The sequence below is a fragment of the Lutjanus erythropterus genome, chromosome 17 (assembly GCF_056507025.1).
Source record: "Lutjanus erythropterus isolate fLutEry1 chromosome 17, fLutEry1.hap2, whole genome shotgun sequence".
Lineage (NCBI taxonomy): Eukaryota > Metazoa > Chordata > Actinopteri > Lutjaniformes > Lutjanidae > Lutjanus > Lutjanus erythropterus.
This window is the reverse complement of record NC_139333.1, coordinates 17,760,844-17,783,407: the sequence shown is the minus strand read 5'-3', so window position 1 is coordinate 17,783,407 and position 22,564 is coordinate 17,760,844. Positions and strand designations below refer to the sequence as shown.

The 22,564-nt window shown below is 37.7% G+C and overlaps 1 protein-coding gene across 1 annotated transcript in view; it reads left to right on the top strand.

Moving 5' to 3' along the window:
- The first annotated feature begins 11,623 nt into the window (after positions 1 to 11,623).
- The window catches only part of LOC146312065 (zinc finger protein 385D-like), a 102,820-nt gene continuing 91,879 nt past the window's right edge, over positions 11,624 to 22,564 (top strand). The window contains exon 1 of the mRNA XM_084741398.1: positions 11,624 to 11,801. Within this exon, the coding sequence (XP_084597524.1) occupies positions 11,771 to 11,801 (31 nt within the window). The 5' untranslated portion in view covers positions 11,624 to 11,770. The remainder of the gene's footprint in view (positions 11,802 to 22,564) is intronic.

The window sequence follows — 22,564 nt, the reverse complement described above, 5'->3', positions numbered from 1 at the left end:
CTGAAGATGTTATTTTCACTCAAATATAAGACTTATTTCCCTGTGAAAATTACATGTGAAACATCAGGGGTTGCAAGAGAGTCATAGTTTATTTCATAGTTGATACATAAAAGGGATACTTTGAATATTTTTGAAGTGGGGATGTTGAGGTACTTATCCACTGTCACTATCTTACCTACAGTAGATGGCGGTCGGCACATACCCAGTTTGAAGAATTAGCAGGAGTACTGATGTAGGAAGCTAAGCAACCAAGCCTTAAGTTGCACAATAATGCAAGTGAACTACCTGATCGAGGCAGCAGAAGATCAGCAACTCCCATGTTAAGTGAAAGAAAATTACTGTTTCTGCCAAAGGAGTTCGGTTGCTTTGGAGAGAACAATTTTTGATTTGTATGCCAGTGGATACCTGTCAGAAAAGGGTGTCTGATGGCAAGGTAAAGCAGTGGCAATATTCTAAATATACACTTAAACTGATGATGATTTTTTTTTTGTTTTTAGCTGGGTTTCTTTTAGGTGGCTAAAATGTGTTTTGCTGCTGCCCTTGTCCACAGCAGCACAGCTTCTTCCCTCAGTACTCCTCTCTGTTTCTCCAAATTGGGGTGTGCAGAGACATACAGCCCCAGCTAAAGGGGAAGTTAGCTATGGCTGTTCTCATACATGTTGGCGGTTTGGCGGGTAAAAAAGCTGTGAGTATGTCGCAAGAGACTGATGATTCATATCATTGTTATTTCATTACTCAACTGACTCATGCTTATTCTCATTGGGAATGTAAATGGGAAACAGAAACATGTGTATCCTCTTATCCCAGATTATTTTAATAGATATATTTTTTATTGTCTTTGTGTTATCATGACTAATTTAAACAGGTGTTGCAGAAATGGGGGTGAGAAATCATCTTAGAATCAGAATCATCTTATGTCTGTGTCTTACCAAATTTATCATACAACTTTCTGATAGTTTGCAAGTGTCAGTATGTGCAGTGGTAGTACCAAAGCAAGATTAAATATTTAAGTGTGTCTTTACTCAAAATGTGGCTACTGCAAGGTGCAGTAAATCACCTGACTGGGGTCCGTGGGACTGATTCTATCTTACACAGCAATAAGCTACTTTAATAACATCTACTGGTTTGCTGAACACATATTTGATTCTGTTTAATCATCTTGTTTGCTGGCTGACACAGATATGCACCTGCCTTCTCCTCAACATGAGTACCTGATACCTGTATCTCTTCATGCTGCTTCTCATCTTTTCTGAACCCCAAGGGAAGCCCAAGGGCTTTACTAAACTTAACTAAAATTAAACAATAAACTAAAAGTATGAGTCAAGAAATATTTAAGTTGACTGAAATTAAACTATGATGATATTGTCTGCTTACAAGACTAAAATAAAAAAACTGAAATGAGCAAACCCACCCAGGAAACTAACTGAAACTAAACAGAATTGAAAAACAAAATTAAAAATTAAATAATAATAATAAAAAAAATGGATTGGGCACACCTTCTTATTCAGTGTTTGTTTTATTATTTTTCTACATTGTAGCTTAATACTGGAGAGATCAAAACTATAAAATAACACATGGAATTATGTACTAGGTAAAAATTTGGAAAACGGCAAAATATCTTTCAAATTCTTAAAAAGCAAAAACTCTCACAGTTGGAATAAAACATTTAATAATGATGCTATTAAATCTTTTTAAAGTCATCCCGTGGTGGTCTCCTACACTCCTGTCAACCTGCATAGTTTTTGGTCTTTGATGTTTTAGATTAGATTCAAATTAGCCACCTTTGCGGACACACCGTTGGTATAATCTGAACCATTTCTTATAAAAAACAAAACTAAAATAACTCTGGAGGTTTGGAACAAACTTCAGCAGCTCTGGACTGAATACACTTCCCTGTAACAAAGACCAGTGTGCCCATTGTTTGAAGCAGTGTTATTCGGAAATCTGTCTTTAATGATGAAAAAAAAATCATTATGACTAAACAAGATCAGAACAGATCCTTAATCCAGTTGATAACAAAAGCTTGAGTGTCAAAATGTTTGGGGGGGAAGAATTACCTTTGCAAGCACCTGTAGGCATCAGTAAATATTTCCAGCCACTAGATGGCAGCATCACATTTAAATTTTAAAGACTGAAATCCAGATTCAAAGGAACTAATGGGTCCTCTTGGATGCACATGTGGTCAGTATCTCCTCATAAGTAAAACAAATGCATTAACTCAGCTGAAACAATTGGTCGATTAAAACTATTAGTTACTGACAGAACATTAATCTGCTAGTATTTTTCAAAGTCGTCAAGCAAAAATGATACTCTGTGTGTGTGTGTGTGTGTGTGTGTGTGTGTGTTCATGGTACAGCTGTTCCTTAAAATCTCACCATGTTTAAGTGCGACAAAGGACAGCCTCTCAACCTCGATTTAATGGTTTGAAGAAATTTTGCACACAGTAGGTGTTTGCATTTTGCATGCATACCCATCTGAGTGTATGTGTGAAAGAGTACAGTGTGTAAATTGACTACGCAAAAAGCCATTACTGGCAAAGTGAGGGGGGTAAAAAATGCTGGCGTAGTAGTGGTGTGCTTCATTTGTGCTCACCTGATTATTCTACAGCTCATTTTAAAGCAGGGTTTCTCTGGGTTAATGCAGCAGTTCACTTTGTTGTTATGAGCGGTGACCTTTTAATAGAGGTGCCTGAAGCTCTTTGGGGTTTTAAGTCTATTAGCTAAAGAAACTGTGGCATATATTAGATGCAGAGGAGGTGTTCTGAGTCGGTTAAGGTTTTAGAAAGGTATTTGCAGCAGCAGGTTGAGAATACAGTCTGTAGTGACAGACTCAAACAGTCAAAATTCTGTGCACATAAACTCATTCGTTGCAGTTTATTTGACTTGCTAAAACCCAAGCAGTCTACTGCAGAAATGCAATAAACCCTCACTGAATGTTATGATGTTCAGTTATTGTTGTAACAGTTTTAGAGAGGTGTTGATTAAACTTAATGGCCATTTTGGGGGCTCTAGTTTGTGCTGCTGCTGAATTATATTGCGTTATACTGAGAGGTGTTTCATCATATCAACAAATGTTTTACATGAACGGAATCAGCGGCAGTAGGAGTCTTAACCTCTGGTAGTATAGTGCCTAATGCTGACTATTCAGCACAGTAAATAACAACTTTAAAAATCTCAATATTGAATAGTTAATTTAGAAGATTCGTGGTAATAACATACAGGATAGGATATCAACCTATCCCATGTCCTATCCTTAAAACTTTATTAATCCTGATGGAAATTGGTTGCTCAAAAATTATAGTGATATATGAATAACAACAAAGGAGCATCAAATATAAGTGAAATCTAAAATATAAAATGTATAAGGAGTAAATGAGAAGAAAGTTTTGCTTTCCCTAATAAATCAACAAAGAATATTATATATGGACTTAATGTTCCCAAATTCTTTGATTTTAAACAAATTTACTAAGGATCTTCATATATAGGCTAAGTTTCAGATAAGATATATAAACTTTTGATAAATCTATCTTTTTCATTTGGGAAACACTTCCAAGTTTGTCTAAACATGTCACTCAGTGTGAATTATTTTGACAAACACAGCCAGCCAGAAAATCCAAACAAGAAGTCAAATACAAGGTTTCTTTTGAATTTTGAGTTTATGAATGGACTCATTCATGTTTTACCCAGAGACAGGAAGTACTAATGAAAGACTATGTTAAAGGTTTGTTTGTGTTCAGCTCGCAGGTACAGAAGATTAAAGTCTGGTCTGTTCCTCTGACCCTCCATGTAAATATGTAAAAATAAAACTAGAACCATGTAAAGATTTTTACACCGGAAACGGTGTAAACTGTGTTTTAGGCTGACAGGCCTGCTATTGTGGATTTGATGCCTCAGACCTAACATTAAATGCGCTTTTAAAGCCATTTGAACACACATACACACACACACACACACAGAGGCACACACTCGCCTCAGAGACAGGCAGCATCTCTGCCAAAAGCAGGCGGCAGCTCTGTTCACAGTAAATGATTTCTCATTTGTTGAGCTGTCAATCAAGACGTGTTCTGTCAAAAAAGAAACTAATTTCATACTTGGCCTCTGTGCATCATAATGGTGTGAGAGCTGGACTGAAATTGCCTGTATGTGTTCAGAAGAGATTTGCAGAATAGCACAAATGCGCCCTGAAAATAAATGTAGTCACAAACCTTTTACATGTCCACATTATTTCTTGTTTCTTTTTTATTCGTACATCAAATGAAACAGGTAAAATGGCGAAAGCCTAGCTTTAGCATGGTGTGGTTGTCATAACAACAAGGATTTTCGGATTAGCTTCAGTCCTGTAAATGTGTTTTTGCTTGAGGAACCACTGGCCCAGTTCAAATAGACAGAAAACAGTCGAACATTTCCAAATGCTCGCTCTGATGGATTCCTTCTATCTTCCTGGACAGACAGAAATGTCATTAAATACCAAGGGCACAGGGACACACTATCTGGACTGCTTTCTGTGGTTTGAGATTTCTGCTGATAGTGATAGTACGTGTGATGTGATGTGGTGCAATAATTGTCTCTTATCTAAAATGAAACATCTAACTGTGTTGTCACCAGATAGGATGCTGCTGAGGAAGGAACCCGGATAAAGTACAATAAACCGTTGTTGAAAGTATAGTGATTCTTTTAAATATCTTGAATTTTATTTGCCGAACATTCACACTGTCCTGGTAATACGCTCACACATTCACTGCCTGATTACTTAAAGACCAGCTGTTGCCACTAAGTGGCTTGTTCACAGGCTTGGGGAGTAACGGATTACATGTAATGACATTACCTAATTAAAAAAAAAGGTAACTATTCCATTACAGAAAAAAGACAAAATCAGGTTGCAGACACATTCTGTAAAAATGTGGAATATTAACAGGATTACATTTTAAAATGCATTTAAAATAAATACATCAGCATTTAATATAAACTACAAAGCTTGTACCGTCATGTTTTTATCATCTGAGAAATATTTCAAAAATACGTTCTATACTATCTTTTAAGGACACAGAGACCGTTTCACATGTTTTTATCTCATTACGCCTGGATTTCTGCAGCAGACTTGTTACCTGCATGAATCAAAAATCTATTAACAGACTTCAGAACGTACAGAACTCAGCTGCCAGGTTTTTAACCAGAACTAGGAAACACGATCATATCACTCCTGTTTTTGCGTCTTTACATCGGCTCCCAGAATGTTTAAGAATAGATTTTAAGATTTTACTGATGACTTTTAAAGATCTTAATGGCCTCGCTCCCTCATATATCACTGACCTGTTAGAACCTTACACACCAGGACGTACCCTGAGAACCTGAAGTCTTTTGTCTGTTCCACAGGCCCGGTCGAAAACTAAAGGGGACAGAGCCTTTTCAGTCGGGGCCCCAAGGCTCTGGAACAATCTGCTCAAGCAAATTAGGTCAGCCAAGTCAGTGATCTCCTTTAAATCTCTCCTTAAAACATACTTTTATTGGAGAGCCTTTCCTCATTTTATCTAAGTTTGAACTGTTTTGCGCTGTCTTTATTTCTCAAAATGTTCTTACTTTCCCATTTTGTACTGTACTATTTGATTTTTATATGTTTTACATATATCTGACTTTCGAACCTGTCTGTTTTATTTTGCTGTCTTTATGAAGCACTTTGTAATTTCAATTTTGAAAATATAAATATAAATAAGGATTATTATTATTATTAAATTAACATTATTATTATTAAAAATTAACTGCTAGCATTAACTACACGAACCAACCGCTAACGTTAGCTAGAAGAACAAGTACTATTATTAGACCATTAGCTACACAAACCAACTGCTAATGTGAGCTACATTGACCATGAAACATCAGGCTAAACAATTTCACCATATTTACTATTTAAGTAATTCAAAAGTAACAGGAAGTAATCAGGTTACATTACTTTAATACTGTGATACTTGGATTAGGTTATTGATTATGTACCTGTACTGCATTGTTGCAAACATTTGGGATAATGTAAGTACACAGCTCAAGAAAATATACAACACAAATGTAGTTGTTTTTAGACATTAATACAGAAATGTCTCACACTATAGCTTTAATGCTATTGTAGCTTAATATTTACCGTCTCTCAGTAACTGTTTCCCCAGTTTTTGTAGGCTACCTGCTGTGCTAAACTAACCGGAAACTGGCTAAAGAGAACATGTGTATTTCCCAGAATGTCAAATTATTTCTTTAAGACTAAACAGAAATTATTTTCTTTCTTTATTTCTTTCTTTTTTAAAAAAGTGTAAAAAAAAAAAACAAAAAAACAAAGTTTAACATCCTAGGAGTACAATAGCACAGCTGGGGGAGATTTTTTTTTTTTTTTTTTTTTTTTCAGTGTTGCACTGCCAGGATCAAAAGGACAAAGGAAGAAGGAATAAAAATATACTGAAGTCCATATACTTGACTCACAATGCAAGATTTTCACTGTTTTTATTTTTATCATCAAAGTCTATTCATGATTTTTACACCCAACAAAGCCTTAAAATGTTTCCATGACTCTCCTGGATTTTAAATAGTAACACTCTTTGTACAGTGACTCACAAACCCACAACATTAAAAAAAAAACAAAAAAAAAAAAACAGAATCTGAATGACTCCAGCAGTGAAATTCAATCGTTTCAAGCTCTCGTTGTCCTCCCTTTGGCTCTTCCTCTTCAGGGAATCGTCACGATCTCGAGCTTCCATTACAGAGAAAACTGAAGTGGACTTCAGTGACATTGACCCTCAAGGACAAGAGGGGCCGAAAGAACAATGACGTACACTCAAGGAGCAAATCTAACCCAGAATGCATTCCGATCTTTTGCAGTTTTCATCAGTCACTTTTCTGAAAAAGCTTTCATCATCATTCACTCTCAGCTGTTGAGAGTAATTGTGTTGTTTGTTAAATGTTCCCTCTGACGTTCCCCTGCTCACTCTGAACATGTCCACGTACGATGTAGGTTCGTATTGCTCAGTGTCAGAGAGGAGTGAAGTAATGCATGTCAAATGAGCACTGGGACACTCTGCATGTCGGGCCTTGATGACTTCAAGGGTTTTTCAAAATAAAAGAATGGAAAAGAGAAGGTCGGGCAAAGTCATGTAGATAAACAAGCTGCTGTTCACATAAATATCTTCAGATGTAGTATCATTCATAATATCATGTATATTTGTAATATTTTTGCATTGTCAAATCAGTGGGACATGTTAATATGTCCAAAACCAGGAAAATATTCTTTATATCTTACATCTGCCAGGCATCTGTGTAAGATGTTGCTACTCCACTCAAGTCATTAGAAGTCAAAGAGAGGGAAAAGCAAATAAAGAAAAAAAGTCAACAGCAAAGATTAACACACCACACAACACATCAAAAATCAATTAAGACTTTTAACTTACTTTACTGTCTGTTTTTTATTTCCTGAAATTTGTCTCATGCAAAAAGGGTAAATTTTCTCTCCTACCTTGACGATATTCAGCTCTATACAGCAGAGTGAAAATTTAATCAAGACCAAGAAATAAGTTCTGTCTTCCGAAATGCTTCATGCCGCAGCCGCTGCAGTGGACTAATATGAGCAGACCTACTGTATGTCAAATTGAGTCAGAAGTTGATTATTGTGGTCACGCTTCAATTCTCTTTACTGCTGAGGGGTTACACTGTTCCAAGCTATGAACTGCAGTCATTATCTGGCTCCGTAGCTCTCACAATGCTGCTATTCTTCTCTTCCACTTTCTCGCTCCATCTTTTTAAATGAACCACTCGCATCCTTCAAGTGCCATCTCAATCAAACTTTGAAGTCAAGGGAAAGAAAAGTGAATACATTTAAAAAAAAAAAAAAATCCCAGGTTGCCATAGTGACCAGGTTAAATTGAAATGTCCAGGCCTGAGAAGGAGCAGCCGGGTCCTTGATAATTCTGGGACTAGAGGAATAAAAATGTCGTTTTAATGAAAGCACTTGAGATGATGATGCAGCTGAGCGCTGGTATGAAGTTGATGCTGGGAACATGTTGATTGGACCACATATACCCAGTAAATCCTCATCCGACCTCAACAGCGGGAGGCTGATTCTACTACTGTGGGAGTCTCCAGTTTGCAGAGGTTGGAAGTAACTAAGTACAAATACTTTGTTATTGTACTGCAGTAGAGTTTTCAGATAGCTCTACTTTACTTGAATATTTATTTTTCTCCCTAGATTTCTACACAAATACATATACTTTCTATTCTTTACGTTTACAAAACAGGCTCATTACTTTAATGCACATGAGCGGAATTAAAATGTTATTTTTTTATTTTTCATCAAATTGTTCCTAATATCCAGACTGATTTCAACCTAAATGGATGGAAAAATAACACAGAAAAAAAAAGATTCTGTGGTGTATCCATCAGTGCATATCACATATGAAAGACGTGATAACATGAAACAAGATAAAAACAACATAAAAGACATAGAGACATAATAATACAAAAACAAAATAACAAGACATGAAAGACGTAACAGAACAAAAACAATTTAACAAGACGTAACAAAATGAAAATGACATCAAAGAAACAACAAAACGTAAAAGACATAACAAGATGTGAAAGACGTGGCAAGATGAAATTGACGTAAAAGACATAAGACAAAAACAATGAAAAAAAAGACAGAACAAGATGAACATAAAAGACATGACAAAACAATGTAAAAGATATAACAAGGAATAAAAGATGTAACAGGACAAAAAACAAGTAACAACATGTAACAGACATAAAAGACGTAACAAGACAAAAACAACAAAAGGAATAAGATGAAAATTATGTAAATGATATAAGAAGCCAAAACGACATAACAAGATGTAAAAGGCATAACAATATAAAAACAACATAAGACGTAACAAGACATAACAAGTTGAAACAGACAGCGGGAGACTTTTTACTTTTATACCTTGAGTATATTTCAGAGACTGCGTTTTTTCACTTTTAATGCAGTAAAAAAGTTGAATCAGTACTTCTACTATAGCCAGAGTACTTTCATACAAGTACTTCTACTTGAGTAAAGAATGTGTGCACTTGTTGCAACCTCTGCCAGCTAACTTTGTGTGCATGTGTATCTGCATACCGTACGCATTGTTTTCTTTTGTATCCACACACACAAGCAGAGACATCAAGAGCACTTGATGAGCTGTGATATCTTACACCCTTGTGTCTGCACACAAGCACATGTGCACCTTTATTTTTAGGGCGGCTGCCTTGTGGCGGGGTCAAGCAGGGTGCTAAAGGACCTCGATGAGAAGGACATAGCTCAAACTCCAAGTATGTTTCCACCGTGCATCCATCACCGTCCGGCTGACAGCTGACCCAAAACGCACACCGGCAGGTTGGCCGCAGCACAGACAGGCATGTGCCCGCGTCACTGTACTCCCAAATTCATCTGCAGGCATCTGCTTTTGAACGTAGCCCAACAATGTTAATGAGGGGTCTAAAGGGGGTGGGATTAGGCCATGTAGCACACAAACAGGACCTAAAGGTGGAGAGGATTTGACATGGCAGAGTGACACAACATTTTCCTTTGACCCCCTCCACCAATTCATCTTACTCTGAATGGCTGTAATGTGGTACAAGGTTTTAATAGAAGTGTTGGGTGCACATTAGCATTGTTTCAAGGCTGTAAAAATGCCAGTGGGTGTTTTACAAAGTCTTTAAGTGTGATCATGTAAAAATGTACTTTCACCGGACAAAATAAGCAGATAATAGAAGAGATTAATCTTGTCTTTACACTGTAGGCTCAAACCTCAAGCCTTATGATAACAAAAGGGACATTTTAAAGGGATGTAGAGACATCTCTGAGGCCGATATCTCCAAAACTTGGCAACTCCCCTCTCACTAGACCAATCTAGATGAATAAATAGCACTACAGCTAAGAAGAAAATGTGTATTTTGAACTGCCCCTTTAAAGGGGTCCTCCACTGATTTTACATATACATGACCCTGACCCTGTCACTGAGGTTTATTTCAGTTTTGGCCTTGGAGACTACAAGCTCGTAACAGAGAGTCTACAACAGGAATTGGAGATGTGAAGTTTGAAAGACATAGATTTTTTATCAGTGAGGGAGATTCTAACAAAAATACTATCCAGATGCATTATTGGAAATGTGGTTTTAGGAGTTTAACCCATAATAGAGACGATTCATTGATGCAATAACAGTGTGCTAATACATACATATTTATTTATTATTCCAGTTGTATACTATTAACCTTGTATGGATGTGATATCATTGCTGTCATTGTTTTATGGCCTGTCTCAAACCCTTTGTAAAACATGAACAAGAGCTTTACACATTGTGTTTTATTGCTTGTTTCATGTGTTTGTTTTATTTTGTACAACGTGCTTTGACAATATTGTAATTTATGGTCATGCCAATAAAGCCTCTTTGAAGTGAGTTGAATTGAACATGACTTCACCATCCTGGGGGAAAATAGGCATACAGAACATTGCTGGGAAGTATCATGGTCCTGTTTTGGGGTAAATAAATTATATCAGATCGGTGCACAGACACGTATACTTGCTGATATTATGCTTGAATAACAGTTGCTAATTTGGTTAATCTGGCCAGTCTTACCTGGTGATTCAATCAAACAGTTTTTCTTTTCTTTAGGGAAAGCATAGGGAGAAAGTACACTGATATACACAGACAATATTTGTCATTATACCTTTTACTGTATGGTAGGCATAAGGTGCTAAAATAAGCCTTTGAAATGCAGAAATCTAATGTCTTTAGCTAACTACAGTCTTTTTTTAAACCCTTGGTTGCATATTGCGGTGCAGTTTCCCCTCCAGTGGATATGGTTTTTGAATTATGATGCACTTTATGCGTCTTTATGCGTACTAGTACCAGTTTTTGTCAAAGTACAATACTAAATCACTTGAGTAACCCTTTAAGGTTTACTCTGATGTTACTATTATTGGAGTATCACCAGACAGATTGGCTGGTATTAGCTTATCGTAAATATACCGGTGTTAGGATATTAAGTCATATAGTATGTTCACACTACTGGCAATACAGTTGGCCACATGTGGTTGGCTGTATTGTCGCTGAGCGCTGAGAAAAGTTGAGGCCAGTTCAGCTTTTATTTGTAATATGTCATGCCCGACACACAGTGACACATGGCGGAAGTCAATTTCTGGCTTCATGTCACCGGCTTCCATTGAAAATGACTTGTAGCCTGATGCTGTGTCGCAGATAAACTGAGCATACTAATATACTGTAGCCTATGTTTTCAGGTTTTGTTGTAATTTTGTTATTGTATGTTATTGTGACCTCTCCAGAGTGATTCTTGTTCTTGTGTACAGGTAGTTAATTTTTATTCAGTAAAACAAATTTAAATTTACTGGAAAAAAGTTTAACACCCACTTATTTATTCACACCACTGCTGTGCCTCAGTGATACTGTATATTCAGGTCCACAAACAGAAGTCCTTTATGTGGATTTAAAAAGTTACTCATGTTTGTCGAAACAAACAAACCCACTCCTTTTTTTATTTTTTATTTTACATTTCAAACACCTTGTTGTTTCCTGAACACTGATTCATTTCATTTGTCCTCTCCCTCTCTCTCATCCTCTCGCGCAGTGATTCGGTATCTCGCTCGCGCAGGCGGCACTGGCATACCGCGCGCGCTGCCTACTGCCCTCGTGCTTTATCTGCTTTGACTCGCTCGCGGGACCGAACGCCTGCAGCTGAGCTCGCGCTGTAATCAGTGACAGCTGGACATGGACAACAGCAACAAACCGTCTCACACAGGTAGGACGACCAACGTGTTCTTTTCTGCGTGTCGGAGCTGTTTGGACACATTTAGACCGCTCTTGTCTGTCCAATAAATGTCTCTGTAACGTGTGTCTGTTTGACACAAGGTAAAAATGCAGTTAGTTTGTCTGAAGCTGTCACATATATTACGTTTGCTAAAGAGAAATCGTTTTAATATGCTTCAGTTAAGGACGACAGTGTGTCTATAGGTCTGGAGGTGTTTTACTTTTATAACATCAGCATAATATATCCTCAGCACGCCTATACTTGTGTTTTACTGTAGTTTTTTGGACCAACTTGTTGTAAATGTTTGAGGAAACTTTGTGTCAGGATGCAAACATTTGTACCAGTAACGTCTGTCTTAATTTTACAGGGTGAAAAAACATAAAGTGTTAAAGAAGCACACACAAAGTTATTCTAGTGTTTCTATTTGTTGTTTGTTGGACAATCTCTCTCATGTTTTAAAAGATAATTTCTTGCCTGTTGATGAAGGTCAAATGTTGTTAACCAGGTTGATGAATGGAGTAATTATTTAAACATGGATCTGTTGGCTCAGTCTGCACACAGAAGTCTCAGTCGAGGTGTGAATGCCTGTTTGTTTCCATGCACATTTTCACACTGTAGCCTGTGAGTGTGTGCGAGTGTGTGCGTGCAGATGCATATGTGTCACCCACCTGATTTATTCTGTGGAATAAGTTGGAAATTGGATAGAGAATAAGAGACAACTTTAATTCTGGTCTGTACAAGAGACTGTTTTTCCAGTTTTTTCCAGGTTGCAGTCTGTCAGTCTCTGTCAAAGGATGAGACATGTTGCTCATTAATTGGGTGGGTTGGTGGTTCAACCCTGCTTGAACAAGACTTTACTGTATGTGGAGGGAAACGTAGAAGAGATTTTTGGCACAACTTCACTCCAAAACTCCCACAACACTTGTAGTATAGCAACAATTTATCATTTAACGCATTTAATCTATGTGTAGGTGCTATATTGGCTGTAGTGTATATATATTAACAGCATCAAAATGTTAATATTAAATCAAAAAATCATTCAGTGTGAGCTTTCATTTTCAGTAATCGAAATCAAAGGCAGAGTCAGTGATTGTCCTAGTATTTTTTTTTCTCTCAACTCCCACCTAATTGCAGCATCTGGAATTTGAAAATGGAAATGGCTGTTGATCTTGATAGTCTAACACTGGCATAGCTGTACTGTAGTTGATTGAAAGGGTGAAAGGACAGAGTCACAGTGCATGAGTTGTCTGAATTATCAAAAAAACAAAAAAACAAAAGGGTCTCTGGGGTGGGTCGGTTTTAGACTGCTCACATGGCTAAGGTAGGAGTCTGACAGCAGTGTTACCTTATACCTCAAGCTTGGGACTGTTAATTAGCCTGGTACAGTTGGGTTGCTTTAACTTAGCAAATACTAGCGTCAAAACTTGGATGTAACATTAGGTATTTATGTTATTTCCATGAGTCTTACATTAGCTAGCATACTGGTTATTTTAAATTCTACTTGTGTAATGTTACTGACATTGCGATTCTGGGACAACTCATTCAGTGCTATCAGCATTAGCATTTTGCTGTTAATTCTAACTTAAGTTGAGCTCCTAAGCCAAAGTGCCACCTTCACGTTAACGTTAGCCCCTGATAGTTCCATTAAATGAACAATGATCCTGGACTCTTGCCCCTCCGAGGTGGTTCGCATCTTAAGATGACCCTGATGAAAGCCACAAGCTGAATCACATTCGTGCATTAAAGTTGTTCTGTATTCTACAACTGTTGCTTAAGTTTTGACCTCTGCAGTATGTGGGGTGGGGGTGTGAATCGCTTCGTAAGAAAGTAGGACTGCACAAATAATCAAAATATTGTCGAAATCCAAATAGCAGAAGCTGCAATTTTGTAATGAAGGCAAAATGTGACAAAACAGTATTATAATGAGGTGCTGTGGTGCTGCAGAGATGCTCTGGTCTACAAATCTTGACTCCAGATGTAAAAAACGTGTTTGTTTGACACAGACCTCAACAACTGTTACATCATCATGATTTTACTACTATTAATACCTACTAATTGTGATATCATAGTCTCTGTCAAAATAATCTTTTTTTTTAACCATATCATGCAGTCCTAGATGATACCATCTGTTGAGTGAATGTATTGTAATATCCTCTCAAGAGGAGAAGTTATTTTCTCAAACAATATATTGATTATTCGGTCCATAAAATCCAAGAAAACACTGAAAAAAATGGCATTGTTTTCTCTGATCATCTGTTCAAAGCCAAAAGGTATTCACTTTGCTATCACTGAAGATGAAAAAAACAGGAAATATTCACATTTCAGGGGCTGTAGCACTGAATATTTTGCATTTTGCTAAATAAAAATTACTTAAACATGTCATTGATGATTAAAGTAAGTACTTTTACTGTCAAATGATTGACTAATTGAGTTATTGCCGTAAAAGCTTTAACTATACTCGCCCACATCATTCAGTATGTTGAAACACCTTACGTTTGAGCCTTGCCTATAGACGTTTGTGTGTCACACTGTCATTACTGTGAGTGTTGCCATGGCATACTCACTGCTACTCAATTCAAGCAGAGTAGAACCACTTAAACACCCAGCACTGGCCACATCATCATCTTCTGCATCCTCTTTAAATGACCTTGCTCTCTTCCATCCCCCTCTGCGTCAGCTTCAAACCTAAATGGCTCCAAATGACGCCCGCCCGCCTGCCAAGCACCGCCGCATCGCAGAAGACATGTTCTTTCCAACTGCATGCAAGCAGTCATTTTCACTGCGAACAAAAGGTCCTTGATTCATCAAATCCTGCACCTCCTACTGCCCACTCTCCAGAGTGATGCTGTAATTTTCACCAGTACTCCCCCCGTGTGAGGCTGCGAGAGTTCGGAGGGTTTTTTTTTTCCTACCTCTTAGGTGTGTTCACAGCTGGACTCACACTATCCAAGCAACATGAAAACTCAAATTCACAAAAGGAGCTTCCTTATGAAAGGCAAAGCTGACTATTCATATAGCATATTTCATGCATCAGATAACTCAACAGACAAACAGACTCAATATGTTATCTCTGCCAGGTGTAAGCCTGGAAAGAATGCAATGTGTGGGTCATGTGTGTGCATGACCAATGGAGCTTGTCCACGGCTAATCTCACACACATACTAATTCACGGTTTGGTATATAACATGGTTCTGGGGTCATGGTTCAGTACATTTACAGGTTAATACATTAACAGAAACATGACATTGGGGTCATCTGTTTTGAAAAATATCTCTCTAACTGGCTGGTAAGGGCTGCAAGTCAACAACTGCTGGACTGAAAACAGGGCTTACCTACCAGTCTGTTGCAGGACAGATTTCGGCCTTTGTCACGGTTCATAAACTGACATCCGTAGAAAAGTTTCTTTCATCGTAAAGAGGATTGTCTGCAGTTAAATTTCACCCCTGATACATTATAATCTACTAAAACAGGCACGATACGAGATGAACAAATCCCTGTTTCGTTAGTTTTATTGCCATCTCTGTGCGTCTGTGCAGTCACCATACTGGAGTGTTCAGGGTCCGCTAGTAAACAAATGAGAGATTAAGACTTCACTACAAAATCAGTTGGTCAGTTTGGTTTGATATAAATGTGAAAAATTGAATGTGATTGCGACATCTACAAAAATGTAGATTTATATATCTAGTGTATTGTTGGAAAACCACCCGGTGGCTTGTAATGTTCTAAATAAAAAACAAAATGATCTAAATACATAACAATGTTAATTCAGAAGTTTTTGTCTCCTTAGTAAACATTTTGAACCAAAGACAGTTGGTTACAACACCATTACACTACATCTTACCAAAAACAAAGATTAAGCTACACAAAATCACTTATAAATACCTAGATAAGAAAACTTAGACCATACTATACAATGATTCTCTGCTGGTTGCATGTGGCAGGTGTAGTGGGTGTTTGCCTGGCAGAGATCTGCGCTCTACTGAGTGTGCACCCTTCTAGTTTTAAGGCTGTTTTCAAAAGAGGTGACAGAGTGAGCACATCTGAAGTCCTCAAAAAGACAATTTCAGTCACCTGGAACATAAAAAACTCAGCTTCACCAGACCAGTGCAGAATGACCCAAGAGGTCTGATTAACCAGGCTTTTAAGCGGGCACAACAAATTGTGGTGCAGGACCACCCCGTGCTTTGTGGACAGAAAAGTATTCTTAAAGGCAATTATGGGGAGGACTGAGCGCTGCCTTTAAATGAGCCAGTTTTACCTGTCTTACCTGTCCCCTGCCTAGAGCTTTTAAAGTAAAAAATATTCAACTTTCCCTAACGTTCCAGCTTCTCAGTTTTAAGGATTTACTACTTTTCTTTCTCTTTGGATTTTGGGCTGGCTTACATGCTTTTTGATTAATGAAATGTGTCAAAATAAAGGCTCATTTATCCCCCCCTTTACGTATGAAAATAGATGCATCTATTTCAAATGATGTAGCCATCACTGGCCACATACCTCCATGCATCCTTTACATTGGCATGGAAATGAAACAATACTTCCACTAGAGAGCGGCGCGCAGAGTCAATATTTTCTGACAACAAACATGGTGATGCTGAAGGAGGTGGTCATAATGCACCTCTTCAGAAAGAGGTTGAAAACGGAGGCAGCGTTCTAGAAGTTCATCAATTTCTGTGGTCATGCCTCACTTGAACTATTGGCTTCATTGCTACACTGCCCTCCACGACTACTGAAAATACTGCTCCATTTTGTCTGTATCTGTAAACTCTCAGAAAACATGCAGAAATACTGATGAAATGAATGCAGAATATGGATAGAAGGCTCCATCCATAGCCATATGCATATCTATAAATGAGCCTTAAGCCAGAGAAAATTATCTCAGGTGGTGAATTGCATCTTGTATGTTGTGAATTCTGCAATTTATCTGGTATTGGATCAGGGTTGAAAGAGTTTGGAGAAACATGTTTTAAGCTTTAGTCTGCATCTGCTCTTAAAGAATAAGGCTGTCGACTCACTATATTTTTGTTATTGTCACCAAACCTATGAAAAGCCCAAAACCAGCAATGTGTTAGTCGATCTCTCAAAACTCTCCGACTTGCCCAGCCTTTCTGTGGCACTTCACCCTTAGTTTCTACAGAAGATGTTAATCTTTAAAAATGGTTTACGTCTAGTTTTTAGCAAACATTACCCAACCTGGAGTAAATTCTGTATTGGTTGGGGACTGTTTGCAGCCCCCAGTCCACCAGTGTGTGTGTGCGTGTGTGTGTGTGTCGAATCGATGAATAAATCTTAAAGGTTTACTGCATCACATTTTTTTGACAGCTAGAGTTACTAGATTTCGCATTAAAAGAACATTTGAAAAGATTATAAAATTCAGCACACTGTTAAAGATTAAACCAGTAGTTTTAATCAACCTTTTCATTTTGTGACATTGGACATAAAATCAGTGTGTAGTTGTCTCCTTGAAAAGTTTCAGATGTGTGAGAGAGACATTTTTTACTTACAGATATTTTTACTGTTGATACTTTAATTACATTTAACTAATAATACTTATGCACTTTTATTTGAGAAGGTTCTATTTTTACTTTTCACTTAAAGGTAGATTCAGTAGAATTTGTCTGAGCTGTAAATGCACCAGAAAGATAGTTGATTGAGTCTCATTTACAGGATTGTCAAATACAGATGTTTTGGGTTGGTAAAGTATCCCAAGCACAGCAACATAATGAGGAAATAAAGAAATACAGGGAGAGAACAGGTTTTCTGCAGACACACCCACCACCTGAAACTTCTAATGGATCATATGCGATGATTGAAAGGGATGATGTTTACAGGAAAATGTTGCATATTATACCTTTTAATTAAAGGATCTGAATTCTTCCACCACTGTCAGAAGCCAGGTTTGTACCGTCAGGCCTGAGATCTAGCAGCACCCTGCATCTCTCATCATCCTGCACGACCTGGCAGCAGGTCACATTCACAGATTACTTCTATCCCAAACACTGGTGATGAAGTTGAGTGACCAACCTATCCTTTTTTTTCCCCCTCCTCCTCTAACTTTCTCTCCCACCTCAGAGCACTCTCCTCTGTACTTTGGCATTTGGCTGCCGCCGTCTGTCTCAGTAAAAACCATCAGCTGTGAAATTGAGAATAATCATGTGGAACGAGATTGGGATGGGAGCAGCTTGAGCTCCAGCCCTTCACTGTCAATGGACTCATGGCTCCTGCTGATAAAGTCCACCAAGAATTGAACAATCGCCCACAAAACATTTTTCTGTTGACGTGTGAGGAATATTACTTTTTCTCATCAGCATGACCTAGCTAAGATTTTTCTGCAAGACCTGTCACTCTCAGGTCCCCTTTAGTGTTGCGATGGTAAAATGGCCAGTGATTACTCAGAGCTGTGGTTTCTCTGCGTTTTAAGAGACATCCCATTGCTACTCCCAAATAATATTTAGCTGCCATGGGGTGTGGCATTCCTAATGTGTGTGGTGTTATTCCACTGAAAATATTCAAGTTTGACTAATGCATTACTTACTGTGACAGCCAACTGCCACACAAATCTCTCTTTCTTTATCTAAAGAGCCTCTGGATAGTTGGCAAGATAAAATGCAATTAAACCATATCAATAAAATCACTCCCAATACTAACATTGTACTGAACTGAACTGTATATTATCATAGGTGCAATATATGGAAACAGGATAAAGTATACATGGTTGTATGCTAACTTAAGAGTTTAAAAAATAATAGAGGTAAACTTTATTGTATTGACATTACAACAAACATGTCACTCAAATCCTTGTAAGAATAATATCTTATACAAGGCTTTAAATAACTAGTCTTATTGAATGTTGTGCTCAGTAGGCTGTCAAGTTTATTTATCAAACATAACCTCTTATTTTGTCTCAGTAATAACCTTTTCTTTACATCCTGAATAATGCAAACCGAATTACAGAGAGCAGACTACATGAAGGTCACAGTTCAGTAGCGCTGAATAAAATTACAGTTTTAACACAGATCCAGTAGGTCATATCTAAATATAGAAAAGAAGCTAATTAAATAGGACACTTCAGACATAATCTTTATTTAAACAAGCCAGTTTGAAGTTGTAAGAGATGTTTTTATAAGAGAAATAAACCTGACAAACACTGTCTGGTATTGCTTTGCTTCAAGCCAAATTTCAGGCAGGATTGAATAAGCATTTAGATGATTTCTTGGGAAACTTTTTATACTATATTTAATTCATATTGTATTGTTTTAAACGTGGTATTGACCTTAAACAAGAAATTAGTCACGATCTTGAACACAGCTTGTTGAACACTGATCTTGGCATAGGAATTAGGCAAAATTGTATCAGTTTCATTAGTTCATTCATTAACAAAAATTATCAAGAAATATTGAAATGATGTATATATATATATATATATATATATATATATATATATATATATATATATATATATATATATATATATATATATTATTTGAGTATAATAATTGCTAATCAGAGTGAAAAATGTGAATTGTCTTGCTGTTACTTGACATTTCTCCTGTTTCCCTGTCTCCCAGTCCTGCAAGACACCCTGTGAGGCTGCAGCTGTTTGTCTCTTTCAGAAAATGGATAAACATTAAAACATGCTCACTTAGGCTAATTTATGATGGTATTTTTCACTGTAGCTCTGTGACTTTTGGGTTTCCCAGGGGATGTGCTACATTCAAGAACAGCAATGTACTGTTGTACTTAATGCTTATTACAAATTCTTCATTGTGTTTGAGGTATACCCCTTTGCAGTAAATTGCTTTTATAAGGATATTATTTATAGAGGTGGTGTCCAGCCTCTTAAAGGTGCAGATGGAGTTTACCACCTGCTCTGTGCCTTAAAGGACCACAGGTCTTAAATCAGTCAGGGCGGTTCACCAATAGGAGGCAGAGCACCGCCTCAAACAGTCCTCTCACCATGGTAGCCTCAGTCTGCTGGATGTGTCAGTGGTTTAATTTCTCTAATTTCACAGTACATCTTCATTAACAATCAGTTAACATAATTTTCAGCTGCAAACCTGACTTTTCATGTTTTACTTGTACCCTAACATTAAGGATTATATGGTTTCAGGCATGCAACTAGCGATCATTTTCATTATCAATTTATCTGTCAAGCATTTTCTAGATTAACTGATGAATCATTTGATCGGAAAAAGTGAAAAATATTGATCTCTGTTTCTCAGCGCTCAAGATGATGCCCTAAAATGTCTTGTTTTGACCACAACCCAGAGATAATAAGTTTACCATCACAGAGGAGTAAAGAAACCAAAAATTATTAACAGTTTAGAAAATTAAATCACTTATTATTTGTTTTCAGTGAAATCTTGAAACCATGAAAATGACTATTAATAGTAATATTCCAGACCCATACATGGGTCTTCTTTTCTCCAACTAGTCTGAAACCTAAATAAATTTAATTTAAAATTATATAATGATATGATGTAAAAAACAAAATCCTCACCTTTGAGAAGGTAGAACCAGAACCATCAGTGTAAATGTTTGGCATCTTAATCAGCTACCCAAATTGTCATCTTCAGGTGATTTTCATGTTTTACTTGTAAATAAAAAAATGGTTTAGAGCTGCAACTAATGGTTATTTTTGTTAACAATTAATCTGTGAAGTAATGGTTGATGCCTTTCTGTAGTCGATCAGCTGACTAATTATTGTTATGTCATTCGATATACAAAAAGGAAATTGGAAATGTCGGTGAGAGAAGATGGTTGCATGTGAACAGTGCTGTGAAAACCAGAGTACTGCTGTCTCACATTCAGCAGAGTGCTCCATAGCAGCCATTTTCTTCCCAGGAGATTATTGTTGCACCCCCTGCCTTTGTCGTCAGCATGTTTCCTCTGCAGATGTCTGATGGTATCATTGAAAAAGTGACAATTAATACAACAAATGTGTAGACAAAACACCTCTGTCTTCCTTGTGTTTGACTAATCTGGCTAAAAAAAATCCTCTTTATCTGGCATCAGTAATAATTTTAAAACCACAGTCATCCTCAGAGGAAGCCTCCATCAGTAAATGTGCAGCTTATCACAACAGATTGCTCTTTCCAAACCTTCCCCTCTGAGCCTGCCTCACCTCAGACGCACTGAAATGGATTTCTGCTTAAGTCTCCCATCAAAGATGTAATGGCTCTCGGGCTGTGTCATTACAAGTCAGATGACAGTCTCCTTCACACTGTGGCAGCTTTAAACCTGCCTCTGGACTGATAACTCCGATCTTTATTTGGCTGCTTAGAAGAGTGAAGGCAGGGCAAAGCCACCTCCAGGACTCACAAATGTCTATCAGCTGAAGCTACGGGCGGAAAAACGATCCTTCAAGGTGCTGCAGAAATGTCAGGATCAATATTTGACACGTAATGACAACACAAGCAGATCAATAATGGGCTGTAATAAACTGAAAACTGAAGAGAGACAGGCTTTCTGTCTGTAAACTAAATGTTTGGTTACACCTACTGTAAGTAGCCCTCACAGCTCGTATATATCACTATACTGACGCCTGAGTTCTGATCATCAGCTTCCCTGTTCGAAGTGTTTTTTGTCAGCTGCTGGACTCACGAGAAGCAGTCTGAAACAACATAAATGTTGGCAGTTAGGAGAGATACACACAAAGATATAGTAATCCTTACAAGGCAGTAAACATAACACATACAGACACTCTCCTCTTCTTCCTCACACAGCTGAAGAAAAAGCCAGCTGTCATGTCATGTAATATCAATGAACACGGTGTTAAAGTAAACACGAGTATTTACACGTAGAACAGAGAGTCCCTTTATTTATCTGCTGCCTTCTTCGTTTTTGAAAGCAACCTTGAAGTTGCCTTCTGAATGCCAGTCACATGCTCCTGCCAGAGTAATTTTCCAAATTGCTGGCCTGGCAGTCACTTTAGCAACACCCAAAACTAGTCTTGTGCGTGTCACATTTCAATCAATGTTCTTACAAATAAGGTTTGTGTTGGTTATGATGTCTGCAGAAATAGATAAATGAATGTAACATAGCAGCTGTCATACAGACAGTGGGATGGACAGACAGCTTTGGGGTTTGTGCAGGAAGTTGAATTTTCGTGCGGCCCATTACCTCTCCATTCCCCTGTGGCTCTATTGCAGGTGCAGATTCAACACAGCAGGCTGCAGGGTGAAAATGTTGCTCTTGGTGTGTGTGTGGCGTATAGATATGTCCATATATGTGTGTGTTTGTGTGTTGTCCATGCACACACATATAACCACGTGTGCAACTGTGAGGATTTTCTCAGTTACAAAATGCCCTTTATAATGAACAACGAAAGGATTCCTCAGAAGCAATATTCTGTATTTTTTATGTGTAACCCCGTCTTGACCAACTTAGATGCCTTTTTCACTTGCATGTGTCACTCAACAGAAATGCTCTCATTTTAATTTATGCAGCTCTGTGCATCTTGCGTCCCAGCCACCCTTAAACCAGAAGCATTCATCTAGACTTCAAGTCAATTTTAAGGCATATTTCATCCACACTTTTGTAACCCAGGCAGAGCAGAGTGTGCTCCACAGCCTGAAAGTAGCTCACTCTGCTCTGGTTTAATCCCACAGACTCACCCTTCACGTCACCCAGCAGCTGGTAAGCAAGACAGGGAAACTTCTTGAACTTTTTCTGCAGTGTTTTCAGGGGCAAACTGTACATTTACTGCCACTAGACAAGTTCACTGTTACACATTAATTTCTCTGCTCGCTTTTTTT